General features: G+C 39.2%; 1 protein-coding gene across 1 annotated transcript in view; it reads right to left on the bottom strand.

The window, feature by feature from the left end:
* The window catches only part of sema3h (sema domain, immunoglobulin domain (Ig), short basic domain, secreted, (semaphorin) 3H), a 62,311-nt gene that overhangs the window by 10,377 nt on the left and 39,610 nt on the right, over positions 1 to 12,324 (bottom strand). The window contains exon 9 of the mRNA XM_028014460.1: positions 3,307 to 3,376. Within this exon, the coding sequence (XP_027870261.1) occupies positions 3,307 to 3,376 (70 nt within the window). The remainder of the gene's footprint in view (positions 1 to 3,306; positions 3,377 to 12,324) is intronic.

Here is a 12,324-nt window from a genome sequence, read left to right as displayed (position 1 = left end):
GTTTAGCTTTTTGCACAAATTAGCAAAAGAGGATTTTGCATAAAAATAAAGAAAATTATGGACAACTATTAGCATCCTATTCATGAAAGGGCGGTGGCAGCATCATGCTGTGGGTAGACATTTATTCAACACAGACAAAGATGATGCTTGGTGCTTAATAGAATGAAATACTGGAATGGAAACTGTGTGTGGTGGCAAATGATATGAGACTATGAAAATGACACAAAATGACTCAAAGTCAGAACAGTATGGTTTAAGACAAACCATGTTCAATTCAGTTCTGTTCAAAACTGTTTTATTCATTCCAAAGGGAAATTAAAAACTCGTATAAATTCAAGATTCTTTAGAGTTATTGTAGACGGTGATGGCTGTGGGCAGCAAAGATCTTCTGTAGCAGTCTGTATTATAGCAAAGCCTCTGACTGAAGACACTCAGTTTTTCTATGACACGTTCATCATAGGGACAATGTGTTCAGGGTTTTTTGTGTCTTATGCATGATTTCTGACAGACGTTGGCTTTCCTTTTGCAACTCTTACATAAAGACTAGATTTGTGATTGCACTGGACTTTATTCTGGGGTATCAGAGTAAAGAGGGGTTAAGAGTTGTGGACTCTGTTCTTGTTTTGCACTGTAGGTATGTTTAAATGTGAAAAATGTCAGAATGGCACAGTTTGGCCCTAAAGTCCGTTCACAGATGACGACAACGACGATGATGATGCGAAGATGAATGTTCATTGTTGTTAAAAGTGAATGAACAAGAATTTCATTCATGACTCAGAGTGACATAAGAAAGAGCAAGCGGTGTGTAACCGGCAGCGTGTGACACCAACATCTGTGTGCCACGCACCAGAGTGTGATATGAGGCACCCTGTCACAGACAAGCTCTTCGTGGCAAAGCATCATGTCTCCCTGACTGAAGCAGAACAACGCAGATGTTGTGTTTGCTTGGAAGTTAAAAGGAAGATGATTTCATTGTCTTCCTTCTTCAAGTCGTGGAAGAAAACCGCATGCTGTTATGTAAAATGTAATAAATATTTTAACATGCAAACATAAGGAGGACTGTTACATGTGGAGTTGTTACGATCAAAATATTTTTTTATTGGATAGGGATTTCAGGAACCACAGGAATTTGTACTTTTGGATGTCAGGGTTATTTAAAGTGCTATCTGGTCGGTGCAGGAATGCTCACTGATTAAAACCGCAGAATGTCCTTCACTGTACTCTGAAGTTTCATTTGAAGCCTGAACATTGCTGCAAGCTTCTGAAATTTTATTCATTCTTTTTACAAACACAATTTCCAAAATGGTTACATACCACTTTAGAATAATCCCAAATGAAATGGGGAGAACTGAAATCACTGAAAAGAAATATTAGATATGTTAATAGTTTATTAATATTTATTGGCCTCTGATAGATTAAAACAATATCAACAAATAAAAATTGGATGATCAATCCAATTTTATTGGATTAGCTCCAATAAATAGCTGCCTTATTGGCTCAGTAATACCTGAGAAAACTTTCTCCATCACACAAATGTAAGCACAATTTTGGAAAGCATCAGTCAAACCCTGTGATCGTTCTGTACAGAAACACTTCAGACTTCTCTGAGCAAATTCAGATCTTAGAAAAAAAACAAAACACAAAGCACACTAGTTCAGTGTGCAGAACAGACAATATGCAGGTTTCATCATCGCACTACTCGCGTAGCAAACGTCGAGGTTTCATCGATGCAGGAGCCACTTCTAAAGCGTTGGTGAAAATGATGCCGCTGTCGAGACAACAGAGGTCTGTGATTATTCCAGCAGGAAAATCCCACACCTCATTCTGCACGGCCGTGCTTTCATATACACAAAGTGCATATGCTCGACTGGCCTCCCTGCAGTTCACACCTGTTTTCCACTGAAAATGTGATGAAACACATCAGGAGGAAACCAACCAGAGCAGCTGAGATCTTGTTGTTTGCCAGAACAGAAACGGCTTACTATTGCAAAAGTGCCACAGATTTTATTTGAAATGACCAATGATGGAAAGGTTTAGTCAAAAGGAAGACCTTAAAGCCATTTCTACAAAACTGGAATGGACACTGCAAAACAAACAAGTTAAAAACCGTACACTTTAAGTGAAATAATGTACCAATACAAGCAGTAATTTTCATCACTATTCAAGAACCAGTGGCTTAAAACAAGGTCCTCAGGTTGTTTGTAAATTAGTTTTGTCTTATTCACATGAAATAAGAGCTGCATTACAAACTAGACAAAACTACTTGGTTTGGCTGTGTGGGAGACTGAAGGATCTCGCTTGTTGAATTAAATAATAAAATGTTTACCTTTAATTCTCTTGAGTTAGGTACCGTATCCATTTTTATGAGGAGATCAGGTAGAATTGAAACCTTTTCTAGTCTTTAAAAACCCAAATGAAAAACAGTTGAGCTCGTTGCCGTCCCTGTCAGGCCATGACGAACCTGTGATTAATGTATTTAAGGCCAACACTTAAAAAACAAACAAAAATAAAAAACAAACAAAAAAGAATTTAAGACATTTTAAGGCTTTCATTTTAGATACATTTGTTATTTGTTAGTACACCTGTAGTTCAGCAAGTGACGTTTGCTGTTTTATGCCTCTGCTTCTCTTATGCTTTTTTGTTTTAATTGGTTGAGTTTTAATCTCCAGATCTGGATTTCAATAGGTTGCTTGTGCAGCTAAGCAGATTTTTATCATGATTTTCCCGTTTCTTCACATGCTTCTTACCATTGTGATCAAATAGCTCAATCTTCCACCTCACCACAAATCTTTCCCCCTGAAGGTGTTTGGCTAATCCACAGGGATTGCTGCAAGTTTTATTTGAGCTTAAAAGTATAAGTGACAGTTGAAAGTGAAAGTGATAGTTTTTTTTGTTTGTTTTTTATTAATCAGCACATTCTGGGTCTATGATTGGAAGCCCACTTCAATGTGCATAGAGACACCAGCGTTCCAGCAGCTTCCAGCTCATGTCATGCCTGCAGCTTGATGACCCCTGAGTATCAGTTAAATACTCTATATTTTTTCTTTGCTTTGACACTCTAGCTTTACTCCCATAAACCGTTACAGCAGAGTTTGGATTTAAATGCCCCGGTATCTACAAAAAGAGCTGATAAGCATCTGTAACTCCACGTTTTTTTTTTCTCATATAAACCGTGTGTAGGAGGACAAACTGTTTATCTGCTGTAAATTTCAAACACTCCCTCTCACAGCACATGTGCAAGAATATACATAAATTACAAGTATATAGGACTCTGCTCCTATTATTTCTGCATTATGGAGGAAATACCTTGAAGTTGTGAACAGGCCGTAGATGAGAGGATTCTTCTTGTCTTTCCCATGAAGAATAAAGATGTCCTCTGAATGGAGACCGTCGGAGATGAGTCAAGAAAGGACGGATGAATGAATGAATGAATGAATGAAAGAGAGAAACAACAAAGTAAAACATCAGTTAAATAACATTTCACATTCTTATTGCACTGTGTGTCTGAGCATTATTCTGTGTGAAGAACCATGCTTGTATGTTTAAAGTTAGACACTTTGTATTCATCCTATGCAATCCTGCGTCTATAGGGCGGCCTGTGTGACTAATAGCGTTGGGCGTACAGGCAGCATGGCTGACTGGCTGCTTGTAATGAATCTGTAGCCATTAATAAACAGCCGCAGTGGGAGAGCTGGGGGCTGAGTCCGCTGCAGGAGAACAACACCTGCTGTTACACACACCAACGCCACGCCTCGCTCTTCGCTCCTCATTTTAAAAAACAGCAGTTCGCAACATTAGCCGGGTTTTTCTCGCTCTGCCGTTGCTCAAGCTGTGTTCTCTCAAGCGGTGCAGTCAGGTGGAGATTGTTCTCTCCATCTGTCTGTCTCTGCACGGCCATCCTTTAAAGCCAGGGCAATTTCATTTCAACTCAAACAGGTGGATTTGGAGAGATTTCTCAATGCGGTTAACTATGAAATCAAGCCAGACTGATGGAAACTATAGGTTAGATGCAAAAATGTGCAGTGTTTTAGAACATTTGCCTTCTTTTGAGAGAAATATTTTCAATTTCTCTCAAAAGAAGGCAAATGTTTTGCACTCTGCTAAGGTGAGCAGAAAAAAAATTCTTGGATTGGAGAAAAAGTATTTAAAAAAAAAGATTTATGTGTAACTTGCCCATCAAGTCTAGCAGATTAATCCAGTTTATACCATTTTTTGTACTAGATTGTCAGTATTGTGAATGAAAGAGTTCAAATAAACCCGATGATGAGCCGGAGTCACAGTTTAGAGAACAATAAACAGAATGAAGCTGTTTTTAACTGGAGGACATGAAGGTAACACTGATCATTTTTGATGTTGCTCAACTTTTACATTTTTCTGTCCGTTTTGAAGTAATTTTTTAGTAACTTTGACTTCGTTGATGTAAATATAACACAAATTGTCCAGGGAGTGTAATAGCTGAATTTTAGTTTGTTGTCTTTTTATATGTCTTTTAACCAATTAAAACAATCTTTATTGCTTTTTTGTTGAATCCAATTCAAAGTGTTTTTTTTTTATTTACTCCTACAGAAGTCTAATGTCTGTTTTGTAGTTTTTGTTTCCTTGCATTCAAACCTATTTAATGTTTTGCTTCCATCACTTTCCACTATATGAAGACATTTATTTATACGCTGCACATCTTATAGGTGGGCAAATGGATTGCAGCTAGTTTTTTAAAAAGTTGCTTTTAGTTGGTGTTAAAACATCCTAAATAACATTCGTTGCATATGTTATGTTTTTAAAAGAGCAGTAAAGAAATGCAGTGTTAAATTTCTCTCTTTGATGTAAGGTTTTTACCTGCCCACAAACAAACTAGCAGTTTTTAAAGGGAGTATCTGATGTGTGAAAATTGGCCTCTGTCTCTTTAAGGACCTCCCAACCTTTCTGACATTTCCCCTTCAGCACATACCTTTATCTGATACCTTTCCTCCATATCTGATACCTTTTACAATTATTCTTAGGTGTGTTGGATAATGAACTCAGGAAAATTCGCAGCTCCACCAGCTGCTAATTGCTAATTGCTAGTCTGGAGGAGCTGTGTGGGGTTCTCTGTGGAGCAGAACCTCGACTGGGAACTGCAGTTAAAAGGTGGAAAGGTTTTGGGGAAAATAGTCGCTGCATTGTATGAGGAAGCATTAAGGCATCCAATGAATGGTTGCCATGGGAGATTCAAGGATTTCTCAAACATGCATGAATGAGTCAAAGCAAAACTGCAGGTGTGTTTTTGTCATTATAAAATGGCATAAACCCAAAAAAAAAAGGTCAGTTTTGCATAATGCCCTCCCTTTGAGACTCAAACTTTAAACATATGGGAGTAGACAGAAAGAGAAGTTATGCAGGCGACTGCCAACTGTCCCAAAGAGATGTTTACAGGTGTTTCTTCAAGTCTGATGTTGTAATGAGAAAACAACAGTTCCTTGTCTAACTTTGGCAAATACTCAAGCTTTTATTTAATCTTCAGAGACCAAACTTTAACGATACACTTTTGCCTCTTTCATCAAATAAATTCCTATTTGGCACCTTGTCGTAGCATTCATCTTTTTTGCCGTCTCGGCTCAGACAAGACCTTGGCTCTCACAGTTTATTTAAATCACAATAAATCAAAGCTGTTCTGTTTCTGCACTTTTGTCTCAGATAAGAGCGGCGAATGTTTTATCGTCCCATCACAACAGCAGAGAACAGAGCGCTTTGTTTTCTGGGTGGCATGCTGTGATAATCTATAAATACATGACTTGATTCAACTTCTGGGTTAAGTTTGCCAAACAGCTTTGAGAGTCTTAGAAACTCTCAGAGCTCCTGCTGATGTTGAGGCACAGAGTTTGTAGCACAGCCTGTCTGAGGTAATGGGGAAATGCATTATTTGCTTAACAAGGAGAACTAAGTGGAAAGAAAGTGGGTCTATATATTTGTTGAACTTTTCTTTAAGTTCAGATTTTCACATTTTATGTGGCAAACAGAGTGAATAAGTGGGATTATTCACTAGTTTGCAGTGTGTATTCCTTAGAATGAAGGGAGTAAACACAGGTCACGACGTTTCCTCTCTCGTGTTGAGGAGGGGTGGAGATGGAAACAGAGAGGCAGATGAAAGATCCCACATTCCAGGTGGCCACCAGGAACGACGGCTAATCTCATCTCATCAACACATCTTCACCGCACAAACAGTCACATTCAGGATGGAAACCTTGTGCTTCCTAAATTTGCTTGTACATGTTCAGATCCTGGAGCATAGTTGTTTTATATATTTGTTATTATTAAAGTGTAAATGTGTTTTTTAGCTCCTAGGCTTTGTTGTCTTTTACACCTGCTCGTCTCATCTCCATGGTTCCTTCTTCTTGGTTCTGTTTTCAGGGTCAGAGCTTTCAGAAAATGTCCCCCATTTCTAAGCTCACATAACAGATTATTACCTTTCTCATCTGCTCTTTCCACTCCCATTCCACTTGTCTTGAAAGATTTTTATGGCAGCCTTGTTTTATAACTCCGGATAACTCTTCATGATGTATGCGCTGTGTGCTATGTTCTTTTTTTGTTTTTTCTCTCTCAAAACGATGTGATGTTTTCAAAGCAGGAAAGATAGCCAGACTAAAAACAGGAGCAGTGGGAGAGTCAGTGCTCTGGTAAGATTTAGAGCTTTTCAGCCAGTTCAGTGGATCCCATTTAAGTGTTTTTGTATCTTCCAAAGCCTGAACAAAGAGCAGAATAAGCCGATGTCAAAGAGTACCCCCACTGGACAGGAGACCACCAGCTCTTCACACTAAATGGTTGAAAAGAACCATATTTGTTCATACCAGAGATCTAGCGCAGTGGTAAATGGAATGATAATTGAGATGTTACAGTCGCTTGTACACATAACAAACCCGCTTGAAGTTTTTCCGCACTTTGTCATATTCCAACTGCAAGTTTCAAAATACTACATTAGTATTATATAGGATTTTAACCAACACAAACGGGTGGTAAGTGGGAGAAATGGGATTTATGAATGTCTAAAAAAAATTCAAGAAGAAAACAATCTGAATAGTGTGGCATGAATTTGCATCAAGCCCTTCTGAGTTGATAATAAAGACATTTTTATGTCCGGGGACACATTCTCAATTAGATTTAGGTCTGGACTGACTGTGTTGTTCCGATATAAATCTATTTAACCCGTCCCACTGAGGTTCTGACTGCATGTTGTTCCTCTGGAAGGTGAACTTACACTCTGATCTTATTGAAGAAAAGCTGTTACTAGAAAAACTCAAAAGAATAAAACTTGACTTAATTTGGACCAACCTCATCACAGAGTTCACACAGTACAAAAAAAAGAAAAAGATTCCTCTCATAACAGTAAACACGTGCCAGGAATGACAAAGAAATAAGATCTAAAGATTCAGAAATATCAACTCTCTGTGTGTAATGAAGTGCGGTGTTTCAAGGATGGGTAAAAAGGAAGACCTCACAGCGCGTAAAAGTAAATAAACAGAGTTTGGTGTTGAAGAAGTACGGTGTAAAGTTAATAAAGACTTTGGATTATCCCTGTAGGGAAAATCTGAATCCTTGCCTTGAGCTTCAAAGATACTTTCCGACTTCTTCCGCACCTCATTGTGCATTCATCTCCACTTGAAAACGTTGCTCAAGTTTGGAAGACGCAGCTCGACAATTTTTTTCGACAGAAAATTATAGAAGAAGCCTCAGTTATTTATGGCTTACCCTCAGAAAAAAAGGAAAAAAACAGAAAAATCTCTTATCATTCATGGTAAGTTTAACTCAGAACTGATTTAGAGACGTTCTCTCCTCCGTACCTTTAGGTGTCTGATTTATTAAGCTGCACCGGCTTTCACTTCATTAATCTTTCATGGCAGCAGGAGGGGTGAACAAAACCTTTGTCCATCACATGAGATCAGCCAGCATCTTTCAGTTCAGTCTGATTTGACTTTGTGAGATCAGTAGTGCTGATCTAACCACATCCTTGCTTTCGTTCGACTCCCTCTGAATCTTTGTCGTCTTTTTCTTTCTGGCTCTCCAACTTTTCATCAGGTGATTATTCCGTGCCCCTTTCCACACCTCTACTTCCCACGATCCCTCAAGGAGGCACTCGCTTTCATTGTGTCTCACTTTCTCTGCCCCTCCCAGCCTTTATCCCTCCATCATGCTATCTCTCTGTTTAGTTCCTCATCCATCTGTCTGTCTGTCTGTCTGGCCTATTTTCTCCAGAGGATTGTTCTTGTGTCTTCTTCCCAAAACAAAACACGGCCGTTTCCCCCCTGAAGGAAGATAGTCTTGTCTGACCCGCAGACCTGCTGCCTCAGCCCCTATCTTCCTCCTCCTCCCGCTCATCCTAATTGTCTGGTCAGAGACCCCCAGGCAAATACCCCTATTCTCCTCATGTCTCCACTGTTGTTTCTCTCCGTTCTCAAGCCAGCCACCCTGAATACCAACATTTCGCCGACTCTTTCTCCTCTCAGTCGTCTTCGAGTGAGGACACCATCTCACAGTAATTTATCAGGATCAGTCCTCCATCTTGTCTTCAACCCGTTTGGTCAGCGGTCCTGACCTATCTGTGCCTCTGTCTCCATCCTTCTTATTGCAAATGAAAACCTGGAAAATGCTGAATCTCAGCCCCCTCAAGTCAATATTTTGATAACTTTATGCTGCGATTGCAGCTTTAAATATCAACCAGCTTGCAGATCTAGCATCTATATGTTTTGCCCATTTGTCTTGGTAAAAGCTGCAATATTGCTACTTTTCGCGAAAAAAAAAAAAAAAGATGAATCCAGTATAATCTTTATGTCTTCAAATGGTTAAAACAACAATTTATCTCGAGAGGTATAAACTACTGTAGATTAGGACGCGAAAATAAAGAAAACATTTTTGCTGTATCTAATTAGAAACATTTATATTCATTGTTTGTAAATAAGGCTTCTACATCGTTTGAAAAAGTAAAGGATTTGATTAGGATTTTCTCGGTCTTGACAACGATCTAAAATGAAACATAAACATGGAAAGAAGTTTGCGATTCCAGGCGTAATGACTTATTTGTTTAAATAAAAGATCATTCCAATTTCTCAAAAACGAAGGCCTTTTAAAGTCTGTTTCATATTTAGATGATTGCCATTATCTTTGACATGCCACATCCAACTCACTGATGGCTTTGTGTTTGACAAGCTGAACAAAAACTGTGATTCTGATCTCTGGCGGATTGACTGGCGCAGCTCGAATTTAAAGGATCTGTGTTTAATCCAGTCCAGAAGTCTATAAGTATTATAGGTTTTAAAGGATCCAAAACTGCAAAATAACTTATCAAAATAGAGCTTCAGCATAAAACCCATCTAGATGAATGGTGTGTGCTTAAGTATCCATAGTATCATAAAAACTGATGTAAAGAAAACTATCTGGAAAGTTTTATTTTTCAATACACATCGTGTTCCAAATTATTATGCAAGTGATATTTTCTCAGATTTTCTTAAATGGTCAATGCAAATGATGATTTCCAAGTCATGAACTATTACAGTATAAATCAAATTTTACTGAACAAAGCTCCTCATGAGAACAGTATTTTTTTCAAAAATAAAAAACTCAAAATGCAAAATGTTCCAAATTATTATGCACAGCAGATTTTCTAAACATTTTATGGATTATAAAGATCTGCAAACAGTCATTCTTTGAATGTGCAGCATTAAGTGGTCATAAAAGCTAAAATCAAAAGCTATTTCAATCAAAAACATCTTAACAGACCGAGTTACATGTTAACATAGGACCTTCTTTGATATCACAGCACAATTCTTGATCCATTGAACTTGTGAGTTTGTGGAAAGTTTCTGCTTGAATTTCTTTGCAGGATGTCAGAAAACCTTCCCAGAGCTGCTGGTTTGATATGAACTGCATTCAGATCTTCTGCTTGAGGAAACTCCAAAGGTTTTCAATAGGGTTGAGGTCAGAGGTCAGAGGAGGATGGTGACCACACCATGAGTTTCTCATAGCAGCCAATGACACAGTGGTATTCCTTGCAGCATTCATTGTCATGATGAAGATGATTTTGCTACTGAAGGTACGGTTCTTCTTTTTGAACCATGAAAGAAAGTGATCAGTCAGAAAGTCCATATACTTTGCTGAGGTCATTTTCACACCTTCAGGGACTCTGAAGGGGCCGACCAATGATTCTCCACCAATGATTCACCAATGTGATTTCGGCCCAAAGCATGACTCCACCACCTCCTTGCTGATGTCACAGCCGTGTTGGGACGTGGTGGCCGTCCACCACCAATCCACTACTGCGTCCATCTGGACCATCCAGGGTTGCACAGCAGTCATCAGTGAACAATGATTTTAATTTTAATTTTCTGTTTGAAAATTAATCTTCATGTACGGCTGGGCCCACTGGGACCGGTTCTGCTTGTGAGCTCTGGTTAGGGGCCCAGTAGTAGGTTCATGCACCACAAGCCTCTGGAGGATCCTCCACCTTGAGGTTCCAGAGGAACCAGCAGCTTCAAATACCTGTTTGCTGCTTTGTAAGGGCATTTTAACAGCTGCTCTCTTAATTTGATGAATTTGTCTAACAGAAACCTTCCTCATTTTGCCTTTATCTGTACAAACCCATCTTTGTTCTGAATCAGCCACAAATCTCTTCACAGAACAATAATGCTTCAGGTTTTGTTAATTATCTAATGTTTTCATACCTTGTCATACGACACTACACTATCTGATGATTTTCATCAGCAGAGATTCTTTCTCTTTCCTATATTGCTTGAAACCTGTGGCCTGCTTAATAATGTGGAACATCCTTCTTAACTAGATTTCCTTTAATTGAGGCCACCAGACAAACTAATCAACCAGCTCTCTGAAATTAATTATAGTGATTCAAAGAGCCCTGATGCACAATACCATCTATACATTTAATAGCACAGCACGGGAGGTGCTGGTGCCTATCTCCAGCTAACATTCCGGGCGAGAGGCGGGGTCACCCTGGACAGGTCACCAGTCTGTCGCAGGGCAACACAGAGACATACAGGACAAACAACCATGCACACACACACTCACACCTAGGGAGAATTTAGAGAGACCAATTAACCTGACAGTCATGTTTTTGGACTGTGGGGGGAAGCCGGAGTACCCGGAGAGAACCCACGCATGCACAGGGAGAACATGCAAACTGCGTGCAGAAAGACCCCGGACCGGGAATCGAACACAGGACCTTCTTGCTGCAAGGCAACAGCTCTACCCACTGTGTCACTGTGCAGCCCTACTATAATCCAATTTGCATAATAATTTGGAACACAATGTAGAACTTTCAAAAGGTAATTTGTTAGAATCACTTCATGAAGTTTTTTTTTAGGTCAGATGAAAATCCTCTCGTGGTAATCCTGTTGTGCATTTGTTAATCTTTAATGTTTTTCATTTTTATATTTACTCTCTCATCTGCACCTCGTAAATATAAATCCAAATGCCAGCCAGAAATCAGTGCATTGCAGCTGAGTTTTGCGTAAAAACCGAAAGACTGAAAGAGAACAGAAGTAGGAGAGCGTTACTTTTGCCATTTCCAATTTTGAAGTCTTACGTAACCTTGAAACACCTGCGACATTGGAGATATTCCCCTGACTTCATTCTTTTTATGTCTTCCTTAGGAAAAATACTTTGTTCTCCCTTTTATTCTCTCTCCTGAAGCCATGTCTGTTTCTAGTGCTCCTCCTAATATTCTTTCTCCTGCTCCCTTTATTCCCTCAACTTCTCGTTAACAGCATAAAAGCAATAACACAGCAATAACAGCTTCTACACCCCTCATCATCTCCTTTCCCCAGCCTATAACTCTGCTCCATCCCCTCCTCCATCCTGGCTCTCTTGTCAGGTCAAAGCCCACTTGTTCCCTCCCTGCCCCTGCAGCTAATCTGACTGATGGCTCCACCTCTCTCCCTATCTATTCTTTCCTTTTTTCTTTCTTCTCCTGACAAACTGGGGCTCCCTTCAAGCAGTGATGGATTAGACAGCCTCACTGGGGGAGTAGGAATAGAAATGTATTTTCCACTTACAGAACCTGCTTCCATGCCACTTGTAGCAAACTGTAATTGCTGATGAGGCAATTAGGTCAAGAAACATTTTCTAGATTCATCTGAAAGGATTGGAAGATTTTTCATTGATTTATTTTCAAACAAGGAGTGAGCTGGATTTTCCTATTATTGTTTTTTTTTTTTTTCCCTGATGCAGTGTATGATTAAAAAATGACACAACAATTCCAGACAGGAATAAGACAGGATTAAAAAAAAAGGTTTAGTTGAGAAATGCTGCCCATTCATCCCGACAGGTACAGTTTAAGGTATTTGG

This window comes from Xiphophorus couchianus, chromosome 1 (genome assembly GCF_001444195.1).
Source record: "Xiphophorus couchianus chromosome 1, X_couchianus-1.0, whole genome shotgun sequence".
NCBI classification, from domain to species: domain Eukaryota; kingdom Metazoa; phylum Chordata; class Actinopteri; order Cyprinodontiformes; family Poeciliidae; genus Xiphophorus; species Xiphophorus couchianus.
Note: the sequence above shows the minus strand (reverse complement) of the source record. Positions and strands in the feature narration are given on the sequence as shown.